This window comes from Heliangelus exortis, chromosome 1 (genome assembly GCF_036169615.1).
Source record: "Heliangelus exortis chromosome 1, bHelExo1.hap1, whole genome shotgun sequence".
NCBI classification, from domain to species: Eukaryota; Metazoa; Chordata; class Aves; order Apodiformes; family Trochilidae; genus Heliangelus; species Heliangelus exortis.
The window spans coordinates 6,988,923-7,013,108 of NC_092422.1; the positions used below are offsets into that span (position 1 = coordinate 6,988,923).

The 24,186-nt window shown below is 36.3% G+C and overlaps 1 protein-coding gene across 26 annotated transcripts in view; it reads left to right on the forward strand.

Annotated features, from left to right (window-relative positions):
- The window catches only part of DLG2 (discs large MAGUK scaffold protein 2), a 961,231-nt gene that overhangs the window by 543,169 nt on the left and 393,876 nt on the right, over positions 1–24,186 (forward strand). For 25 of the 26 annotated variants that reach the window (XM_071732357.1, XM_071732283.1, XM_071732535.1 and 22 more), the window contains one exon: positions 19,292–19,345. In XM_071732357.1, the coding sequence (XP_071588458.1) occupies positions 19,292–19,345 (54 nt within the window). Of the gene's footprint in view, positions 1–7,026; positions 7,136–19,291; positions 19,346–24,186 lie in introns of those variants that run through there. The other variant, XM_071732934.1, reaches the window with a different exon arrangement.

Below are 24,186 nucleotides of genomic sequence, written 5' to 3' on the forward strand. Positions count from 1 at the left end.
AAATCTTGTAGTCATGAGTACAGAAGTCACTTGTCACAGGTCATTTGTCTCAGCTGAATTTAGGTCTGTAAGCCTGCAGTCAGGCAGATAGACTTGAAGAAGCCAATGACATTTTGAAAGAACAACCTGAAATTCTTACCTAGATATCCAATAAGAAGGCAGTAAAAAAACCAGAGCCCTGGTCTGACATTCTCTCTGAGGCTGATGCTGTCAAGTTTCCTACTGTGTTCTGAATAGTCTTTGGTTTTTGTGCATCACCAGCTTGTTCAAGCATAGGTTTAGAGTCAAGTGCTTAAGTCTGTAGAAAAGACACATCTCTATTGTTTTACTTTTCAACAGTTTATTGATGAAAATTTTCCTGGCTACGCATCCTGCTAATGTGTATGTATTTGAATATGAAAGACATGAAAACTTTTTCAGTAATGATATTCATTCAGTTCTTGGGAACCTTCTTTCCTCACTAGGCACTGATTTACCTTTTCAGGAACTGCTTTTTAGCATTGCATATTCAGAGTAGAATAGCAGTATCAAGAGATTGATTATGAGTAAAAATTGTCTGCAGGTGAATAACCAGTAACAACTGGATAGAGACACAGGCAAAATCTGAGATGGAAATTAGAAGATGATGGGGGAGGATGGTGCCACATCACACTTTCAAGGAGTCTAGTTTTTAGAAACAGTCACTCAGCTAGACATCCACTGAACATGTTGATAATTGAGTGTTTCTAAAAATCTTGGCCTACATAATTTTCAGCAACTCTGAAAATGCTTAGAGGCTATTATCATTTTTATTTAAACCTTTAATGATTTTAAAGTACAGAAATATAAGGGCAATACCAGTTTGTTACATTTTTATTTGATTGTAACATACTTTTTCTGTAATGTGCCACATGTAGACGTAATATATATAATAAGCAGAGTAATGATTATACTTCAGTTGCCTCTGGGGCAGTTATTATCTTGCTCAGCCATTGCAAGTTGTAGCAATCTGATGACTTCTGCAGGCGTAAGTCTTAAAAATACTGCCTTTTGTAGTTCTTTTTTTCTTTGAGTTGTCAGTATTCTCAGTGGATCTTTTGTTTATACTGAGATGCATTTAAGTTTATGTAGTCAGCACAAACTTGGAACTGATACATTACTCTTTAAATAATTTGTGCTGAAAAAATTGGGGTTATCACACCTAGTTGATTTGGTTTTAAGCACTGGTTGATGTCTATCAGCTAAACTAGACCATGTACAAAGAAAGAAAACATAATGATAATCATACAGAGAATACAGAAAGGAATGAATCAGCTCTTTGTAGTGGATGAAAAATGCAGAATTGCAAAATACTCTGCTGAATAGTCACAACATAAAAAGCTCTTCAGAGTCATAGTACTTGGGTCCTTGTAACTTCTGATGGTAGCCCTTGTCATCTCTAACCAAAAGGTTGTCTTCTGCTCATTTTGTGTAATGCCCTTTCAAAACATGTTTGGGTACTGGGGAAATGAGGAACCTGTTTTTCTTCTCACCTTTGCCCCTTTCTTCTTTTTGAAGAGACCCATTACTTCTAGATAATTCTTTTTCATATATCATCTGTATTTTCACATTTTTGGGTGCCTGCCAAAACAGTGGAATTACTGGGTTTACCTGGATGCTCTTTGCCTTGTTTCCAGATGGAAGTCTTCATTCTTGTGGTTCACTTGCCAGGATTTATCCTCAGGTGAAAATAAACTTAATGTACTCTCTGCCAGTTTCTGTTTCATCATGTTAACTCTTACACTTTAGGGTTCAGCAAATCTTACAAAGCAGAAAAATGCAAAAGGGAACACAAGTGCCATATCAGAAACATTTGGTGGCAGGGAGGCGAGGGATAAAGAAGCCTGGTTTTGTTTTTATAACTAATAATAGCAACAATAAATCTGCAAAGTTGAAGGAAGTTTCATAATTTGCAGTATTAGTTGGTGGACAACAAATAGCCAGGGATAGGAAAGATGATCAAAGCAAAATTCATTCTGGTTTTATTTTCTCCAGATGTCACTACAGCCTGATACTGTGACACTTAGAGCTCCTCAGAAGGGAGAGCTGTATGATTCTTTTGTTTGCTGATACATCTGTGAGTGAGGTCTGGGAAGGCTGAGGCAGAGAAGTTAACACACATTTTATGGATTGTGCATAAAACAGAGGGGAGTTTGAATTTTCAACTCCTTTTTTATAGTTTAGTCCTGTAAACAACTGCTGAGTTGCACCAACCTATTCTTTTTGTTGAAGTACTCTGATTTTCAGCTAATTTATGCTGGCTTTTGGCACAGCTGTGCTCTCCACTGGACCTCTAAGAGCCTTTGCTGCCCCTGACCATTGTGGAGGTGTGGTGTCAAGCCCAGCCCCCTTGCTGTGAATTTCAGTGACTTCATGGATTTTTTTGAGGTTATTCATTTTCCAAGTTACTAAAGAAAGATTTGCAGTAGTTAGTGATGTCTTTGCTGAAGTTGGTTACTTTGCCTCAGCTCATTTGATCTATGAGAAAGTTCAGCTAAAGGAAGTGCTGTACTCTTGGGGTGATGGACATTGGCTTGCAGGTGAAATGAAATTACTCAACCAGCACTACTTCTTCAGGTCTTTTTGTAAGCACAGGATGATTGCTTCAGCATCTTGAGCTGACCTCATTGCTCCTCACTGTGCAGAGCTGGAGAACACAGTTTAACCAGTTCTTGTATTAGTAAATTGGTAAATTTGGAATAAGAGGAGAAAATACTGCAAACGTAAGAAAAAATCCATGACAGATATTGGAAACTTCTTAACTTCTTCAGGAATATCTGAAAAGCAGAAATTAAATAAGAAGCCATGCCAGTAGTGAGGAAAGTGAAAACTTTGTGGACTCAGTTCAGCACAGTGCTTAGAACTGTTCCCTGAACACATTGAAACCATCTATATGAGTGGGAATTGGCACTACTGATAATGCTTTGAATGATGAAGTCCACACAAAATTTAAGTCCTCTGCTGAACTGGGACCAAAGCAGTGTTTAAGCTACAATGAGATTGAATTATCAGATGTGTGGCTTTTTAGTTCATGTTATTATCATTGTCATTTTTATGTAAAAGTAAAGAAAAAGAAGAAAAATCCTTACAAAATCCATCTGATATGTGAACTGTCAGAATTTAAATAAAAAAATAATTAGATGCTTTCAAAGCTGAATATATCAAATACATAGAAATGCTACTCATGTATTTATATAAAATTCTTCATTTATCTTGAAACTGCAGTAACAAAATTTGTAGGTTAGAGGAGGAAAGAAAATTGTATTTTTGTAGACATCGTGCACTCAGATTCAAACCACCAAAGGAGTTTGAAGGCCACAGAAGTCAATTCTAATAGCTGCAATGATTCATCTTTAACTACTGCAACACTAGTGGGAAAAGTTAGTGAAGTAGGATTTCAGTTGATCTAGAAGTCTTATAAAGCAGTATTACTTCTTGTGATCATGGGATGCAAAAGTTCAGCCACTATGATGCAAGAATATCAGGCTGGAAGTCAGCAATCTCTATACAACTCTTACTTCCTTTTGACTGAAAATTCAAGGCCAACAACCAAAGCCATTCAGACTTGCACATGCATGTGCATTCAGAAATCCACATGCATTTCTACAGTCATAAATAAATGAAATCATATGTACAACTGCATGGCTATATTGTTCTAATTGTAATAATTCTTCTAATGTAAAATACTTATAGAATGAACCACTCATTTACCTCAATCTTTTGTTCCTAATGTATTAGGGGATTGTATACAACCCATTGGCAAAACTCCAACAAAGCTTTATTAAAGCTATTGTCTACTATAATTTATTTCTAAAAAATTAATGTTTCATAGGAAGGAGCAATCCAGTTGGAAAGATGTAAATGGGTGAGGTACAGTTAAGTACTTTCTAAATTGCTCTGCTGAAGATATAGTGGGGTATTCCCAGCTGATCTGTTATATCAAATTATAAAAAAGTAGTCTTACTGTTTGAATTATTTAACTCTTACTTGATTGATAGCAGTATTTGTTTTCATATAAATAAATATCATTTAAAATGGCATTACACGTATAAGTGATAAAGGAACCCAGAATCCTCTTTTTCCTGTAATACACAAGGGGAACCTAGGAAAGTTATGAGCTTATGTATAAACTGTATGAGCTGTTAGTTGATGTAGTTACATCAGCTTTTGTGATACTCTGATTTCTACTCATTATGAGTCCTGTATTCATATTTTGTGATCATTTTCTTGAGCTGAGGTATAGATGCCTGTTCTTGTTTTCCAGAGATACCAAAAAAGTTTTAGGTATTCTATAAGCTGTTTTTTAAAATGTGATGTAAAGTCTCCTGAATGTGCTTTAGCTGGAAGTGTCATAGATCAGCTTGTGGTGAGCTGGCCCAGCTGGAAGCCAGGCACCCAAATAATTGCTCACTCCTTGCTCCTGCAGCAGGGCACGAATGAGGTAGGAAGATCAGGAGTGGGAAAGCTCATGAATTGAAATAAAAATAGGAAGTTACTCACCAGTTGCTTTCACAGTTAAACCAGAATCAACGTGGGTAACATAATTTATTATCAACCAATAAAAACATTTCATTACGGAGATGGGTATTGAGAAACAAAAAAGAGTTAGGGAAACCATCTCTCCTCTGGTTTTCCCAGCCTCAGATTCACTGCAGACACCACTCTTCCCTCCTTGTTATCATTGCAGGTTACACTTGGTAGCTCTGGTGATGTTGGAGGTGAGGTCAGGATCACAGAATCCTTCCAGTTGGAAGAGGCCTTTAGGAACATCAAGCCCAGCTATGACTACCTAGTTCTACCATCTATTAATGATGTAGAGGTTTCTCTCTGCTGCTTCTTCTTTCTCATGCTTTTAATCCACTGCTTCTTCTTTCTTACTCATTTTCTCCTCACCAGTGTGGGTCATCCATGGCTGCAGCCCCTCTGGGGCTCTGCCTTCTCTGCCAGCCAGTACCTCCTACTCCTCTAGTCCACTTGTTTCTGCATTCTCTCCTCCTCCTAAGCATTTTCTATCTTTTATTAAATATGTTTTCATAGAGAATCCACCAGCTTGGCTGATGGGCTCAGCTGTCTCTGTCATGGTCCATTTAAGTCCTTCAAATTTACAGGACAAGGTACTCTGTAAACCAAACTTTATTTTATGAGCTCATTAAGAAAGAGCACAAACAAACTGCTGTCACCATTTTCACAATAAGGGACCCATTTTATGTCCTAAAAAGGTAACAGATCTATCTTTAGCTGTTGAAATTAACTAAGAATTGACTAATAATTTATGCTCCCACTTCTAAGTCTTCCACTTTTTTAAGAAGCAAGTAGCACTGATGGTGTTAGGAAATGATAGAAACAGAACTGGGTAAAGCCAAAGGTCTCTTCAAGCCATTATTCTAAATAATGTACTGAGTGTTTATGGAAGGAGTCTTAAAAGGAAAGGTTACCTGCTCCTTGCTAGATACAGTTCACATATTTCAGAAATTTCCACTAAATTAACCTTTCTAGTTCATTTTGTCAAATCAGTTTGTTGTTTTTTTTTTCTGAAATATGCTTTGAAGTGTATGGCATTTTAGTTAATACTGAAGTATTTTTTCAACATATATATTAATATAGAATTTTCTCATTGACCAAAGAAAAGCAATATTGGCTTGACAGATCTCAGTCTTGCTTTCTTCACCTCCACTCTGCAAAACTGCACAGATTTTCTTGCAGACTTCTTTTGGTCTTTTCAGAAACTGGTTTGCTTGTGACAAAAATAAAACGGTTTTTAACTTAGGCTGTTTACTTTTATGCCTGTGATATATTTTATGTACTTGTGCTGTACCATGAAATAATTTTATGTTATGAAACAAAATATTTTTATACTATAAAACCTTTTTTTGGTTTTTTTTTGTCTTTTGTTTTTTTGAGCATTGGTTGCTAAACTTGCTATGCTTTTTCAATTCTTACTAGTTCCTGTCTCTCTCCTGTCACCCCTTCCCCTTTTCCACAAGTAATTACTTTCTACCTCCTTTTGATCTTATGTGAAGGTGAGGAATCAGAGAATAAAAATGTTGTTCTTTCCAGCATTTCATCCTTCCTACCTGATTTTATCATTCCTGCCCAGCAACTCTGACATTTGGATTTGTTTTAAAGCTTCTTTGGCTAAGAGTGACATCTAGTTCCAGAAAATCTGTGTCATGTCAGTCTTTGTGCAGACAGCACACATGTACACTGTACCCTCTGCCTCCCAAAGAGAGGTGGTCACTAAAATCCTAACCATATTAAAATAGCCAAGATTTCTGTGTCTCTGAATTCTACCAAGGGTAAAGCAAATGTGTCCCCACTAAGGGCCTGAAGTCCTGTAATTTCTGCTGTGTGATAATGGCACCCATGAGTGCAGGGAAGCTAAACCTCAGCAGGTTCAGATCTCAGTTGTATAACGTCCCCTTGGCAGTGGAGGCTGGAACAGAATCCTTTGGGAGAGATATCATCCATCCCTGACCTGTGGATGTTAGGGTAGTTTTGCTGGATTTAATCACAGTAAGAAAATCTCTGTAGGTTGATTCTACTGGTTTGTCACCAAAAGTCCTTAAAACCCATTCCAGTTCTGTATTTGGTACCATTTGATTTTTCCCTCTTTTAATTAATATATTTTGCTTTGATTTTAAGGGGTCTGACAGGTGCTTGCTGTATTAGAATATAAATATAGGGAGATCTCCTGAGTCCCACTGAGGAAAAGCAGTGAACAGTTTAATTCCAAATTATGCAAAGGGAACATTTAAATTTTCACACAAGTATTTTCACTTATGAATAGTGGAACAACATCTAATTGGCAGTTGCACAATTATCCTAAACTGAAACAGCTGTCTCTCTCTAATCTTGCCCTCCTATCCTTCCAGTGAGGCTTTTTGATTAACTTTTTGTTCTTAGGATAGCAATTTGTACCGAGGATCTAATTAAGAATTTTATGTAACACAGCCAAAGTCCTCCTTTTGCAAGTCTGTCTCACCTCAGTCCTACTAATCTTCCAGCTTTCAGTATGAAGCATTCTGAAATGTCTGATATTTCAAGCTACCTCTTCTGGTTGAAAACTATTTCAGCTATTGAAAATCGGGAGAAAGATCCATTTGATTCTTTTGTTCCGGTAAGGAAAAATGTAACTTATTTTTAGCACGAGGCATATTTTAAAAAATTAAATTATTAAGGTGAAGCTTTTTTTTAGGGGGGAAAATATGATACTGTATACTGTGTATAAAATGAAACAGTTATTTTGACTGATCTCTTCTATGTTTACATCAATATGCATTACCAATTTTCATCATATTTTACTTTCATATATTTTGAAAAACATTTTACTTATATTTACTTATGTTAGTGCCATGTGCATTGAAAATCTTTATTTTCCTACATGCAGTCACAGATGCTTTTGTTGATGGGGCTAGGTAGACAAAGATAGGAAAGGAGAGTATCTTACTTTCTTCCATGTATCTTCATTTCATGTGAAATACAAATTTGACAGGGTATCTTTAAATGAAAATAGACTAATACTGTGCAGAATAGACATACATCTGAACTGTTAAATATATTATCAAGAATATAAGAAATTATTTAAGTACTTATTTAAGAACCATATCAGTTCTGTGCTGAACTAGTAAGTGAGCAAAAGTAAGTCCCTTCAATACCAGGTGGGCTGATAGCAAGAGCTGCTTAGATCCCTGTTTGTGTATGAGTAGAAAGTTTATACTATAGTTGAAGGAGACATTTCAAAATGTGTCACAAAACAAAAAGTAGTATAGAAAGGATGGTCTGTCTTTAACTTTGGAGTCTCTTGATTTCTCCTTGTTACAGCTGCCCAAAAAAAAAGAAAAAAAAACCCAAAAACCCCCCAAAAAACCCAACCTGGTGCCTCCTGCAGATTCTGTGTTCTGACTGTAATATTTTCTATGTCATTTTTCTCCCATTCCTCTGAAGCACACGATGTTCCCATTTCTTGTCCTCCCAACCAAACATTTATTTAGTATCAGGGTCAGGTCTGCAGTGAGGTTTTTAAATGTTAGTGCTCAGAATTGGTGCACCTTCCTGTGAAGTTGGGTAGCTTTTGGAGAGGACCATCAGTTTAAGTGTTAATTTTTCCCAGACGTCCTATGGCGAAAGTCAGGATTTACAACAGGCTGAGAATGGTAAAGATATTATTTTTGCCAGGCATCATGATTTGCTGGATGAGGGGGATATGTTGAAAATTTTCCATTTCACTTGGAGGGTGGAATTGGTGCCTAAACAGACAAGATAGGAGGAGACTGGATCTGTCCAAAGGGTAAAGGCTGCATCGTGTCTGAATGTCAGTTGCATGAGATAGATGCTGATTTGTTTTTTGAGACTGAAGCAGTGCTGTAGAGGAACAAAGGAAATCTTAAGTTCCTAAAGCTGAGTATTCCAAGGACTGAATTCTAAGATTTTGATGCTTGTATTCTTTCTAATCCTGCCTTAAGAATCCAGCTCCTGTTGTTTCTAGATGCTGTGCTAAGTTGTTTTACAGGTGTTCTATTACCTCATGTATAGAGAATAACTTCCACTACTAATTCTGTGTCAGGAAATGTTTTCTTTTTCCTTCCTAATAGTAATCACAACTTGTTTCTGAAAGTTCTCTGCTGGAGCTTTTCCATGAAAGGCAGAAAAACAAAGCACCATCATATATACAGTCATCTTATTATTGCTGTGACTGGTTTGCTATTGTTATTATTATTATAGGAAGAGGCAGCCTTGACTTTATGAACAATTTAATGTTCCAGTGTTTTCAGGTATCATGTAAATGCATGAAGGTTTGCTGTGACATTTGAAGTTTATCTTAATATATTTGCAACCCCACTTCTCTGTCTTGGTAGTTTAATTCTCACAGTCTTTAGGTTTTATGTCTCTGTGATTGTTGGATTCATTGTTCAATACAGTGACCGAGAGGTCAGTGTTGTCTCTGTGTATAAGGAAGGTTGTTTGGTGGGTTGAGTGGCTTTTAGTTATGCACCTTCACCCAGTAAATCCAGAGAGTGCAGAACTCTCCTAATCCTATCCAGATCACTGTTACTAATGTATAACAACAGTAGCATCCTAATTTTTTGTTTCTTACATATCAGAAAATATGTATTGAATTCAATCCTATAATCTAAGAATGATCTGATCGTATTTCAACGTGTTGCCTTCTGTTGCTTTTTATGACTGCCTCATCAGAAAAAGTGCTATGTTACTTGTTGCTAGATAAGTCACTCCTAAAATTGCCCCCAACTATTTTAATTCATTTGAAGATAGTCATATATTACTCTGTGTTTTTGCATCCAATTCTAGCCAAAACAACACTGTTTGGATGTGACAGAATATTAAAATACAAAGATGAGGAAAGATCTCATAGGTCACGTTGTCCATCTGCCAGAATGTAAGCACTGCCTACAGTATGCATTTTAGTGCTTAGTCTAAGTTGTTACAAAGTGTTGTAGGCAATGGGGCTTTTATCTCTCCTCTGGGGAGATGATACTACTATTTGATGAAATTGCCACACAGTTGTATCACTGTATAAATCTGCTTGCCTGCCCTTGGCATGAAATTGAAAAATATTCTCATGCTAAGAATAGCAAAAGATTTTTTGAAAAACAGACAACTATCATGTTCCTGATTTTAAGTTTTTCCTCAACATTATTCATAACGTCAAATATTTTTTTTTTCATATTCCTTCCTTTGATTTTAGTCTAACTTTTTAAATCACATTTTAGTGGTAACACAGTTATTAACGCCCTTAATCTAATTTTCCCAGCTTCCCAAGAATAGTCTTCCCTTAATTATTTCTTGACAGGTTTTGCCTTAATTTTTCTCCTAGTCCTATAATTTTGCTTTTAACTAAGTATGTTTTTAAGGTCTTGTACAAGTTCTTTGAAAAAATGACAGTTTTGCTGTACCCTCCAGTCATGTTTGTGTTTCTCAGACTTAAAGTGGCCCCAGGCGTTTTCTTTACCTAAGTGATGACATATAGCAGAGCTACTGTTATGGCACCATTACTAACCTTGAGTTCAGCCCCTTTACTTGGTGACATTTTACAAACCTGTGGTGCCATGTTGCATTGATTTTGTGTTTTGGATTTATTGGTAAATGCTGTTTCTAAGCATTAAGAGGTTGACAGCAGCAGCATCTCAATAGACTGTATGTTAGCAGAAAAAGATGTAGTTTTTCTTCTCTGTGGAAAGCTCCTCTATGAACAACAAGTTGCTACTTTATGTGTTTCTATTTTTATACAATAACATTTCTTATGGCTGCAGTACCGCTTCCACTTTCTCTTTGTTGCCTCTGGTACTCAAATCAATGTTTTCTTTTATAACCAAAGACCTTGTTCTTTTACTTTCTTCTGCTGTTGCCATCCTGCCTCCAATGCATGGTTTGTAGTTTTATCAGAAAACTACTTCAGAGAGTACTGAATGAGTAACTGTTCTGCAGTGAAATTTCAGAAGAGGTGTGTTCTGGGCAAAGCAGAAGGGACTTGGGGACTTTAACTTAACTGTCAGTTAACATAAACATTTTATTATTGAGTTGGGTATTAAAAACCAAAGATGGTTAAACTAGCTTGGGAAAAATGAATTTCCTGCCCCTTACAGGCTGAGCTTCACTCCAGACTCCTCTCCTCCCTGGAGCTGACGCTGTAGGTCACAGTCAGTCCCTTCCACCAAAGCAAGGGCAGCACAGGGGATTGGAGGTGTGGTTGGGATGTGGTGGTTTCTCTCTTCCACACCTTCTTCTACACTTTTCTTCCACTACTAATCCTTCCTTCTTGCTTGTTTCTCTGGCTCCAGCACAGGCTTGCCATGGGCCACAGGCCCTTCAGGGGGTTGCTGGCTCCCCCATGGAGAATCAGAGGTGCAAAAAGCTTATTATTATTATTATTATTATTGTTATTATTATTATTATTATTATTATTATTATTATTATTATTATTATTATTATTATTATTATTATTATTATTATTGGTTCAGAGCAATCACCAGCTTTGCTGATTGGTTTTGATTGGGTCATATTCCTTATAAGAGGTGCTTAAATGTAGCAGTTTAAGGAATAACAAGGTACAAAATCTAGAAACTGGAGTGAGGTTTTTCCGCTGTGACATTTTTTAAAATATGAGGGAAATTGATCCGATGAACACAAGAAAATGGTGTGTATGTATTTCCACCATCTATGCTAAAACAAGTTTGCATCATTCTTAAAGAAGCATCTCTTTTCTTCAGTACGAACCTGACTCATGAGGATAGCCCTTGCTCTTCTCAGAGCCTGAGGCATTTCTGCTGAGTACTACAATCTGTAAAATGATGGAAAAGTCACAATTTGAGCATGCACTGTCCTGCAAGTCATCCACAGGGCACCCAGTCTCTCGGGCAAAGGGACTTCAGAAAGAAGCCTGAGATTAAAAAGCAAACCCTGTGATAAAATAATGAACAGTTGTAGTTTATGTAACAGTGCATCACCGTCGAGAGATACATTTTATGCCACATCAGGCAAAACCTTGTAAAATGCCTGACTTGCCCTGAACCCTGGATAGCTTCGCTTTACACACGAATGTTTCTTGCCTTTTGAAATAATAAATAAATAAATAGGAAATGTAAGCAATAAATCTTTTGCTGTGAGTGCAGTGGTCCTGCAGAGATTTAGGGTCTGAAAAAAGTTGTTGGCAAGTGATATATTTGGACTTATTTTGTTAATTTTGTTCATCACATAGTGATTCTGGGACATGAAGGCACACTCTGGGACATCAATTAAAACTTTTCTAGAGGACGTTAGGTTAGAAGTTTACTTCTACTGACATAAAAATCAAAACCCTCTTTGCTCCAGTATAGCCAAATTCAACTTTGATTTTATTGCAGATATTCAAAATCAAGTTTAATTCTTTTAAGTTCCTCCTGAAGTGTTGAACATATAGTCACTAAGGGAAAGCATTTGGCAAAATAACATTGCTCCTACAGATACTTAGCTAGAACAAGTGAGTTGCATTGATGCATTTTATGGAGCCCAGTAACCCCCAGTTCTTCAGGTAACTTCAGTGCTGAAAAAGGAGCAGTGGTGATTTCAGTACCTCTGAGTATGAGAACCTTTCTAACACTGAAGACACTTTCTTCTGTATTTCTTATTCTTCCTCTCAATAGAGAGGCAGCTGTATCACCAGGGAGTCTTGGTCTCTTACGATCTTGTCAGGCAGAGGTGAGTGCTCCTTGACACTGATTCCATTATTTCTGGGCTGCTGTATACAGTGCTCAGTGTAACTGATTAGTTCCTGAAAGGGGGATGTTTCTTTGGAATTTATGTTCCAATAAGCCTCTGGAATAGATACTGAATTCTGTTAAAGAAAATTCTGTTTTGTGTTTAGTTTATCATTCTTTGTTTTTGTTGTTGTTGTATTCATCTGCATTGTAATTTTTAGCCGATTTCTTTCTGTGTCTTTGAGTCTGTTGATCAAAGTCTTCATGCAGAAATAAAGTTTCCACTCAACCTGCAGGAACTTCAGGCTGTAAAAAGGTGACAGAGTAAGATATGGGATATCTGCTTTGTGAGCTTGGTGTACTATGATTTTAAAAGTAAAGGACAGAATGACTGGCTTTGCTTTGAGTTTGTTTCCCTCTCTCTGCAAGGAGTTTCATCTTTGTTCCTGTCAGGGTTGAATTATGCATTGTGACATGTCACTGGGGCAAGTAAAATGCCTGAAAAATGGGTGCATGGTTTTTCTTAGTCTCATAGTTTCATAGTGTATGTGTTTACATGTGTAGTACATGCTTATATGTGTTTAGGTGTCTGTCTATACACATACATACACACACACTTGTTACTTAGTCTTGATATTTTCTGTAGAATTTTAAAATCTGATTGAAGAGAAAAAAATGTATGAAGGAGTCTACACTTCTGAGTGGTGCAATAAATTACTATATCCTATATTAGTATGTCATTATACTGATGTAATGGTAATAAAATATTATCATGATTTATGTAATAAAATTTTAAAGAAGTACAAATCCATAGCTTTATTTTTCACTGTATTTTTCTTCTAATATTACCTGTGGTGTCAAGGCAGATTTTTCAGATGTTTCATCCTTTTATAAAATTGTTCTGAATTACATACAAACTGAAAAATATGTATACATATCAGATGTCATAGCTTTAATGATAACTACACTTAGAAAAATACCACATGGAATGCATATCTATTTTTGTTCTCAGTTCTAAAATTTTCATATCTAGACTTAAGAACATACCAAAAACTGGCATTGCCTGGATTGGTTAAATCTGTTTTTTCTAATGAGATGTGATTTCATGCAGATTTTGGGGAAAATTCTGAAGTACAATGGAGAAAAGATCAGAGATCAGATCAGACATCTAGGTAGCAAATGAATGTTTATGGCCCATTCACTTGCAAAAGGCCGTGAACATGTGCTGAAATAGTAATTCTAAATAGAGGATTTAGGCCTAAATTTCTGTTCAGAGTTAGAGTACTGGCGTAAGACACTTTTTTTTTTTTTCTGGTGAGTCAGTAAAGGTGTGCTAATAGGACCTCTGTGTCAGTCTTAGTATGGCATTTGGCATCCTGGTATGAGACAGATGGATTCACCCTTTCTAGTGATAGGAAGGTTATCACCTCAAAGTTTAATGGGCAATAACATTTAGTTGAATAATATCTTCACTGGAAATTCAGATGTATCGTAATTATCCCTCATTCTCTAAAGAGCTTTTCCCATTGACATTTCTGTGTCCTTCACTGGATCTCATATTGGGAAAAAAAAGTTACCATTATGTTAATCATTGCTCATGCAAACTGCTAACAGGCAGAATCAGTACAACTTAAACTTTAATAATTGTAAAGTAGTTGGTTTCTTGCCATTTCTTCCAGCAACCTGTGGATCCATGCAGATATGTTAAATTTTCCTTAGGTCTAAATTCTTTTTTGTTTAAATAATGCCACAACTAGTACATTTTAAATAGGAAATTATTCCTATAGGTTAAGTGAGAACCAGGGTAAAACCCCAAGCCCAGAAATAAGGCCACATTATTTAAGGCATCATTTACCTTAAAATTAAATGGCTTTTCATGAGATTGCATTATATATGTAAGGAAAGGCCTCAAGTATTTCTTGAGGCATTTTTCTTCTATTCTTGATAGTCCTTTTGACTTCTGTTTTATTTTTAAAAGTAGAGTTTGCTCAAAAATAATTCTTTAGATCTTCAAAGAAACCCCCTATCTTTCTTATTTTCTCTTTAATAGATAGTAAATTACTTTTTGGTCCTTTTTAGTCATAGTTTGTAATTCAGTGGTAAATAAAATGAAAGTTGTGTATGTTCTGTGATATTGAGGCCTCATAGCATCTCAGAGAATTACTGTTTTGACATCTAAATTATCATTTAATCTTTCCTGCCATTGTGTGTCAGTGTAAATCTATTTCGTATGGTTTTGAAAGGAAACTGTTGAAAATATTAAAATAATTTAAGCTCATGCACTATTACCTTCCTAAGGCCTCAAACAATCTAACACATTATATCTAAGAGATGTGGCATCATCACCATGGCTTAAAGGCACAAACATAGGGACTGCTCCACTTTGTGTTATTAAGACACAAAATGCTAACACTTTGAAATAAAATGAAACAGCAGCTGAATATTCCAAAGGGTGATTTAGAGTTTACAGCTGGCTACCTGGAAAGATAAGCCCTTAAATCTGATGTTCAGTTCACAGTCAGGTGTCTGCAAAAGATGATAATAAACCACTGATAACTCAACTTTTTAAAGTGGTAATACATACACTGTTGTATTACTCGAAATTTCCCAAACCCCTTATTTTGAGTTTACTTAACTGTAATAATGTAGATAATGATGGTGATTCCTTAACAGCAAAACAAGCAATTGAGTTCTGAGTCAAATTAAGATCTCACCTAGGAATAAATATAAATAGATAATTTCAAAATAATGACCTATCTTTTTAGTGGTTTCTGCTTAAGAAGTACTGTGCTGTGCTTATTATTTTAAAAATAGTTACCATACACCTATGCAAGCATTTCCATGGTCTTGTCCAGAATACAGCACTGCATAGTACGAACAGTTAAAACAAGGAGCTATAAATGCTCCAAAAAGAATGAAATTCAATGTAACATGGATAATCTATAAAACTGTGAATGCTCTAAGTAAAACTAGTCAACCAGGAAAATGGTAGTGCTTGTGGAAAAGGGAAAGTTCATCTTGTCTGAGAGGTATGAGTCATGTCATATGCTTGTAGGAATTTGGTAGCAGAGTAGATGTTCATGACCATGTACCTTTTTTTTTTCTTTTTTCTCTTTTTACTGGCTTCAAGGGCTTTCACTTTATCTTGCTTTTAAGTTGTGCTTTTGGTGGAAAAGCAACTAGACTGTCTGACTTGCTGCAAGCAGAACAATCTCATACATATTTGTGGAAGCAGTCTGTTGTGCTCAAACCCTTTAAAAAGAAGAAAGAAAAATCTTTCTCCTTTTTTTCCCCCAAAGCTATTCAAGTTTTGTCCCAGCTCTGCCAATCTGTCACTGCAGCTGCCAGTGTGATGCCTTTTCTTCAAAACACAGAGATGGCTCAGCCTAAAGCACTGCTTCCAGTCAAGGGCAGGAAAAAGGTCTGTGCAGGGAGCAGTTATAAGGCTGAGAGCCCACATGGTGCATTGTCAGCATAACATAATACTTAATGCATAGGTAAGGATTAGGGGGGAGAGGAAAGTACATGTGGAATGGGGAAAAACAGACCACTCAATTCACTGTATTCAGTAAAATTCCATCTTCTGGTGATCAGCTTGGATTTATTTTGCAGCTGCAGAATTAAGAACTTGCTCACAAAGGCCTCTTGCCATCTTTAAAATCTGATTGAAAAGTCTGTGAGCCCTCTGTATGCTACCTGACTTAAAAGAGGCCTGTCTGTTTCCCAAAATAATTATTAATAATTTTAATTCATTCTCCTAGTTACAGAAATAGACATGTAAAACTCACAAGATATAAATAGATTACTCAGTTTATGCCAGCCATTGTGTCTCTGTAAAACTTTGGACTAAATTAAGCCAGTTTTGGAAGTCTTTTTTGTACCTGAGAAAAGCTAGGTAAAGAATAATTAAATGTCATGTTTAAGACTACAAAGCAGCTAAACAGGCAGAGCTTTGAATAAAGTCACTATCTTTTTTTTCCATATATCTATTTCTTTTCCTCACCCAGTCTCAAACTTAGATGGGTCGCTTATATATGTTTGATTATATAGAGTGGGACAGATAAGAGGCAATGCTACCTCAAAGACACAATACACAGAGATTCTCAAGACAATCTAGAAATTTTTGTGTGTGCAGTTGTTAATTTATGCTCAGCTGAAAGCATTCTCGTTGAGCTGAAGAACTTCTGTTTATATATATAATTTGTCAGTGTTCTCTATAAGTGTGCAGGAATCTGGGTATCTTTTTTGAGAATTTGGTGAATTAATGCATGTGACCAGTTTATAAGTCAGAATAGATGGAGACACATCATCCTGAAAGCCACAATCCTTCTGACTCCCTGTTGCTACTGATCTTCCCTTGACCGATCCCTTGAGTAAATACACTGTGATTACAGGACTATTTTGATGGTATTGTGTGCTCCATGGTTAGCACTATATTTAGGGCTTTCTCCAGTGGTAGCAAACTGTCTTCTCAACTCAGCCTTGAACTTTTTTTAAAGCAGGAGCTACACACAGAGTACAAGTAATAAAATCAGCTCCATTTCCTCCACTTAGATGCAATGCTGCAGGATGTCAGTGTTCTTCAAATTACTGTATGTTAGTGAGAGTAAACCAAAATGCATTAAATCAGCTTTCCCACTTAAAAAAAAAAAAAAAAAAAATTCAAACCACCACGCAGGCTCACTGCCCCACACATGCATGCAGACAACCACATGCACAGATAGCAAAGGGAGGAACAAAAAGGAAAATACATTGCTGGTATGAGTTGGTACTGAATGGTACCAACCATTTGGTTTGTCACTACAAACATCTGAAACTATTGCTGTGTGAATTTTGTCATTCTCATCTGTCTGATCAGGATGAAAAGCTTTGGTTAGTTGAAGCTCAACTCTTCCAGACAATAAAGACTACAGTAGGCCTGGTTTTAAAATTAAACCTGAATAATATTTAGTGTTTGAAAGACAATTCTGTACAGGCTCTGTAGGAAGACTAGACAGGGAAGGACCAAAGGACTGGCTTAAATGCTCAAACTTTTGTTGTTGAAGGGGTGATGGGCCAAGTGAGAGGCTGAGGGTCAGGAGTAATGTGTCCAGTTCTGGGTTCCCCTGTATGCCAGTGTGTTGGGTGGAGGATGATCCTGGTGACACACATAATAGGGTCTGGTTCTGGTGTGATGCACAGAACGTAGCAGAAAAGAGCTCTGTTTGTTCAGACTAGGGAAGAGGCTGTAGGAAGAATCTAATTGCTGTCTTCAGTGATAGTAAAGTTACAAGTAATTCCAAATGCCTAAGGTTAAAAATATTAGAATCATAGCCTTCAGCTTTCATCTAGGACTCTGAAGTGTCCAGTATTATAGGGCACAATGGGAATAACTGGGTACAGCTGCATAGTATTTTTGCAGATACAAAATATTTTAATATTAAACTGTACCTTACTATGATAGTGGATAAATGCATGAAATGCAAACCCACTAAATTGTATGCATTTCATTTTATATTATTTTATTCACAGGTTACACAGTTGAATACAAATATTCACATCAGTAACTGATGTGCAGTAACATACAGGTTCTCTGAACAGAATTTTTTACAATAACCATCAAAATCAGAAATGGTAATACTGTGAAAGTATTTGCATTCCTGCACAGATGTTACACTCTTCATTTGGGTTACATTAATCGGGTTTTGAAATCCTGCAGCAAATATTTGAAAGGATATAAATATAAGTAGGATCAGTGTTTTCAGTGGTGCTGTAACCATGCTCGCCATGCACAAAGAGATCCTAAAATCTATACAAGTTTCAAGTAGAGGAGTAGCACCCATACAATTTAGATAACTAGAACTAATGAGCTACTTTGCTAAACATTAGAGTGTTCATCAGGGCAATACAATGCCTGAAGAGTCTTTGCTGACCAAGCAGGCACCAGTCAGGCAGAAATGGGGTGCTCTCCATCACTGTTTGTACTTAAAGGGCAGCTACAGAGAAGGAGTCACAAGGACAAGAGGCAATGGGCACAAGTTGCTCCTGGGGAAGTTCCATCTGAACACAAAAGGAAAATTTTTCACTGTAAGTCCAGTCAGACATTGTAATGGTCTCCGATGGAAAGTGAGGGATTCCCCTACTTTGGAAAGTTTTAAGTCTCAGCTCGATGGGATGCGGAGACATCTCATATAAACAATAATATTAGAAGGTTTGGACCAGATGGTCCTTGAGGTCTCTTCCAACCTGACATTCTATGATTCTATAATTCTATGATACACTGGCTACATGTTGATCCTTCTCCTCCTGAGTCTTTGAGCTATTAGCAATCCCATCCCAGCAGTTCTGCCTCTGTCTCACATTTTACTTGTGGTGAGTGTCTCTACACTTTCTCACAGCTCCAATGTTTTTTTCTGGAGTTTAAGCCAAGGTTATGCAGCTGGTTCTAATCAGAACTAGGCCTTGAATCAACACTGCTGAACCCTAGCATAGGAAGAATAAAAGTTTATAGTATTTCAGGTGGCTGGGTATAGGTTTCATCTATAAGTTAGAGATCAGGTTGGGAATCTCTACAGATTCACAAATGTTTTTAAACTGGATATGTATTTCTAAATGAGTATCAGATGAATTCATATGAACCAGGAAGAGTATATAGCTTTGACATAAATATAGTATTATAGATGAATTTATATATGCTACATACTCATATAATGGTGGTTAATGTAAACATAAAATGTTGAGGTTTATACACTGCAATGATCAGCTGATCATATTGGTTTTGCTCAAATACAAAAAGTGAACTTGTAAGGGAAACAGAAACCCTCACCTCCAGAATCCCCTACCTGTAAGATGAATACATCATTTTTCTTATAGGTCTACTCAAACAGGAATACTTATTAAATACTCAAGATATGATCCAGAGCCTAATGAAATAAAAAAGGAAAGACCACAGCTTTGTGATATGGAAGCTCTGAAACTATTTCTTTCATCCTTAACTGACTGAACAGTACCCAGAGTTATGTACTGTTGTACAATGTGGATGCAATGGGGATATAATGGGTATTTCAATATTAATTTTTTTTTCTGTTTACCTTTTTCAGGCAAGCCCTGCCCCTATAATTGTCAACACAGATACCTTGGACACAATCCCTTATGTAAGTATTATCTTTTTTAATAATACTTAGATTGTTTATTTTCCCACAGAAATTATATTCGGTATTGCACAGATGTTATAAACAGATCTTACAACGTGTCTTTTACGATTACACAATTAATCCTTTTCTAAAAGAAGAAATCAGGAAGGAAGATTGTATTCAGGTGAATTATAGCATATTATAGACACATAATTTGTAATTTAGATGTCATCATACAACTGTAACTTATGAAAACTAGCCTTTCTTTCAAAAAACCTGTGATTTCATTAAGCCTTTTCTTCTTCCTATGAACATAAAGTATGAATATTTCCTTTTAGAGCAGCATATCCCCTCCTAGCTTATTAAGAAGACATCTGGATGCAGATCATAATATTAAAATGGTGCAAATCTATTTGTCTTTCTACATTCCTTTTGTAAATAAAAACTGTTAATGAAAAATAACAGCACAAACTAGATGACTTCACATTTTCTTATCGGGTCTTCATTTTTAAGACTTAAAAAAAAAAAAACCAACAATTTTACCCTAAAATAAATACATGTTTTAATTAGTATTTAAACATTTGCTTTTATACAGGCATTGTCATTTTTGAATGTTAAAACAACTACAGTTGAAGATAAAGGACATTGAGAAAAGCAAAGTGAATGCAGAGCAGAGTAAGAGTCTCAGATGATTGGAGGCACAAAAGGCAAGGAGTATGAAGCTAGTCAGCCACTATATAATCCTTCTCCCAGCATACCTACACAATTCATATTGCTGAGTTCTGTCTTTTAGAATTGACAAGGAAGTTTAATAAGGGTTTCCCTGTCCATCTTGTTTATTTCTGACAGTTCACAAAATTTAGAAATTATTGTGCAGAACACATGTAAAGATTACAGCCAAGAGCAATTTAGAAGAATGATGCTGCTGTAAAGCAGAAGAGAATTAAATCTCCTGTTGGCAATTCCAACGATTGTAAAGGGTAGAAAAGTTAAATAATATTTCTCCATTCATTTGCATTCAAGTTTCCTAAAATGCTTTCTATCATTTCTAAATCTCAGTTTCCCTTCCTGACATAAGAATTATCTGCTCAGATTTCACTTTCAATGGGTCTGGCTTTACTTCTGTTTTAATGAGACTTTTTACACTTAATGTTCTCTAGGTCTACCAAAAGGGACATTGTAAGCCCCAGTTCTCATTTCCAGCACTGGACCTGTGCCCAGGATGCTGTGCAGCTACAGTGTTAGAATTCCTGAATACAGATGCAATTACCCAAGTGACAAGATGTTCAATCAATATGATTTGTTCCCATAACACAGTCTATCAATACTTTTACACTTTTATACCACTTTTGTATTAGTCTTCCCTTCTGTTAAAGGAAAAAAAAAAAAAAAAAAAAAAAAAGCAAAACAAATAACCAAACAAATTCTAGAGAAATACTGACAGTATTGTGATGCCTGTGGGCTGTTTTAGTCTCCAACACATGATGTGAACTAGATAAATAAACAGAAGGTGCTTGGTGTAAAAATAGACAATGCTGAAATAGTCTCATTACCCTTACTCAGTGCATGGGAAAAGTTATGCCCCTTAGATATGGGACACAGTAGAGCTACCAAAGAGGGACTGATTTAGATGAGGCAATAAGAAACGTCAAGGTGATTCATATCGGCAGAGCCCAGGCCAACATAGTTCCCCATAGAGTATGGGATCTTTGTTTTACAAATAGATATTTCTCTCTCATCAGGATTTATATGTTTGAACATTCTCCAAAAATGGGAAGGGTAGACAAACATATGGACAAATGACCTCTTCCTCCAACCTAAAACTTGGGAGAGTGGGCTGGGAGGCCTATGTTTTCATTCCTGCTCCTAGGACTACTTCAGTTTAGCTTGGTTTAATTTGATTTTGTGGTGTTTCTCTGATGTAGTAACTGGACCAGACACATATTTACCTGTGTGTGCATTCCCTCCATGTGGTTGGTTGATTCTGGCAAAGAGCCAAACACTTCTCACTCCCCTCTTCTGTGGGGCAGAGGGAAAACAGAAGGATGGCAAGAGGAGTTGTATATTGAGATCGTGACAGTTTAACAGCAAAGCAAAATAATGAATTAATTTACTACGCCCCATGAGCAGGCAGTTGTTCAGCCATTTGTTGGAAAGCAAGGCTTTGTCTTGTGTAGCAGTTCTACTTGAGAAGACAAATGCCATAACCATGAATGTCCCTCCTTCCTCCTCTGTTCACTGAACTTTTGGTGCTGAGCACAGCATCATGTGGTCTGGAATATTCCTTTGCTCAGTTAGTCAGCTGTCCTGGCTGAGTCTCCTCTCAACCCTTTACTCACAATTTGCTATTGTAGGATGCTCAGAATGGGAAAGAGAGGAAGACTTGATGCTGTGCTGGTTCTGTTCATCATTAGTCAGAACAGTGGTGTGTTATCAAGGTTTTTCAGCCACAAAACCAAGCATAGCACCTACAGGCTACTCATGAAGAAACTCCCTCCCAACCAGACCCAGTACAGCGTAGAATAGCATGGGAGGCCTAGAACACAGCCTCTAAGATTGTGTCAGTGGGGCATTGTATCTCAAATCTTGGAAAAGGCAGAGGAAAATCCCCTAAAAGTGGATGAACAAAGTATATGATAATGCAGCCATTATATAATTTCTCTTTCAGGAAATATAATTTAGGAGATATACCCTAAATAGGTTTTTTTTCTCTTTTCAGACAGGTCAGTTCAGAGAGATAACCAAAAGCTACATTTAGTTATTATTCTGAAACTTGAATATGAGTCAATCACCTGCCATTTCAGCATTGTCAGTATTTCCAGACATGCCTGCAGGAAGACTATAAATGCCTGGTGAATGTTTAAGCATCTTTAAGAGTTAGCTAGCTAGTTATTTAGGCTTCTAAAAGTCATCATTCTTTTTTAGCTACTGTCTAATCAACAATCTAACACTCTAGGGACAAATTATTTTAAGGACCAGAGAAGCCAGGTTAAATTATGATATTTTCTGTCCAAATCTAAAAGCAGTCAGGATGTAACTGAGCATAGAGTAGCTGATACTCACATAGCAGCAGTGTGTCTAAAAAACCCAGAAGTGCTGATTTCAGGGCCAGAGTCATGGCAGATCCTCACTATTCAGTTCCATTTGTCAAACCTTCAAGCCTCAAAGCACACTTGGAATTCAGGAAGCCTCATATGGGAAGAAAAGGCAGAAATTTTTAGATACTACCAATTGGACCATGTTTTCTCTGATCACATTCTTTTACTCTTAAGCAATTTCTCTTTTGTCTTATCCCTTGTCCTTTAATTAGATTTTGTTTATTTTTTTCCTTTCTAATGTTCATCCCAAAAATCTGAGTGCCATTTCTCAATTAATTTGTTAAATAAAATTGCAAGAAGATTTATATGGAAGTGATACATCAGACAAAAAATAGTGTCATGTTAGTTTTGTGTTTCTGACTGCTGCATTTTTTAAGATGCTTTTCATGATGACTGCTTAATGTTGTCCACTCGTTTTTTTTCAAAAATAAATAAAATGCTACTAACCTACAACAAAACAGAAGCTTTTATGTTATAAAAATTTTTTGGCTTTTTTGTTAAATAGCTATAACTTTCATTGTATTTAGCATAACAAAGTTAAGCAAGGCTTTTTATGCCATGTTGAAATTATTTTCAAATTTTAAACACTGGAATAAGCATGGATTTGCAAATTTTGGTGAATCAAAATAATCTTATGTTTTTCTGACATTACTCACCACATGATAGCCTGAGAGATCACTGGATAAGGTCAGGCTATTTTTGGTTTTGATACTTACCACACCGAGGCTTTTTGTGACTTTGTTAAGCTGTCAGCTCAGCAGCACCTGTCTCATTGTTTTGTTTTACACAATGCACCTTCAGTGCATTTCCATTTCCATAACAGCTCTGCTCATCTTCTCTGCCACTCTTCTCCAGAAGATACTGAGGGTTTACAGAGTTTCACAGCAATGATTACCATTCACAAACCATTTTCAAACGTAATGTTTCTCCTGGTCCACTAGAGAGGAATTACCCTTTACAGGTAGTATGCAACTGGTAAACTGTGATTTGTCTCATTAACATTCTAATGATTTAAATTAATGTAAATAAACGTTTTGGTGCTGTTGACATTCTTCAAACCTTTCAACTCAACAGTTAGAAAAAAAAATATCATCCTGTGAAGGACTGTTTTTCAGCAGTATGCTTTTTTAAAATGAGACAAAAGAAAAGGTCTTATTTTATTATACTCTGTGCTATTCCTTATAATTTAGGCATGCAGTGAATACCAGGGGAAAAAAAAAAAAAGTTAATTAGCTTTATTTCTAGGTTCAGTGGCTTGAAATCTTTGGCTTTCCAAGCTTTGGATGTGGGAATAAATTTGATAGGAAGGTTCGATGGTACAAAACGAATTATTCTGTGGCATTTTAAGCACAATTAAACATTTGTGGGGGTTTGTTTGTTCTCTATTCTTTGGCTGTAAATTTTTAGATCTTTTTGTTTAATGAGAAGCATTAATTTAATAACACATGAATCATCACAGTCTCTCTGTGGCACAGTGTAAGCCATATTTATTTCTTTTTTAGTTTCCAAAATGCTGTATAGTTGTTAAAAGTAGCCATAAGGCTGCCTTTGCTGTGTCACTTTCAGAAATCGATGGGAACCTTCTAATTTATTTTATGATGGAATTTTATTTTCCTTTCACTTTAATTAAACATAATATAAGTTCAGTCAAGTGCTATGATTTTTCCCTTCCTCACCCTGCGTTGTCACAATATTAAGAGCTAAAGAATATGTATTTATTCTCCTTTAGGTCACAATGAATTCTTTGTATTTCATAGAATCACA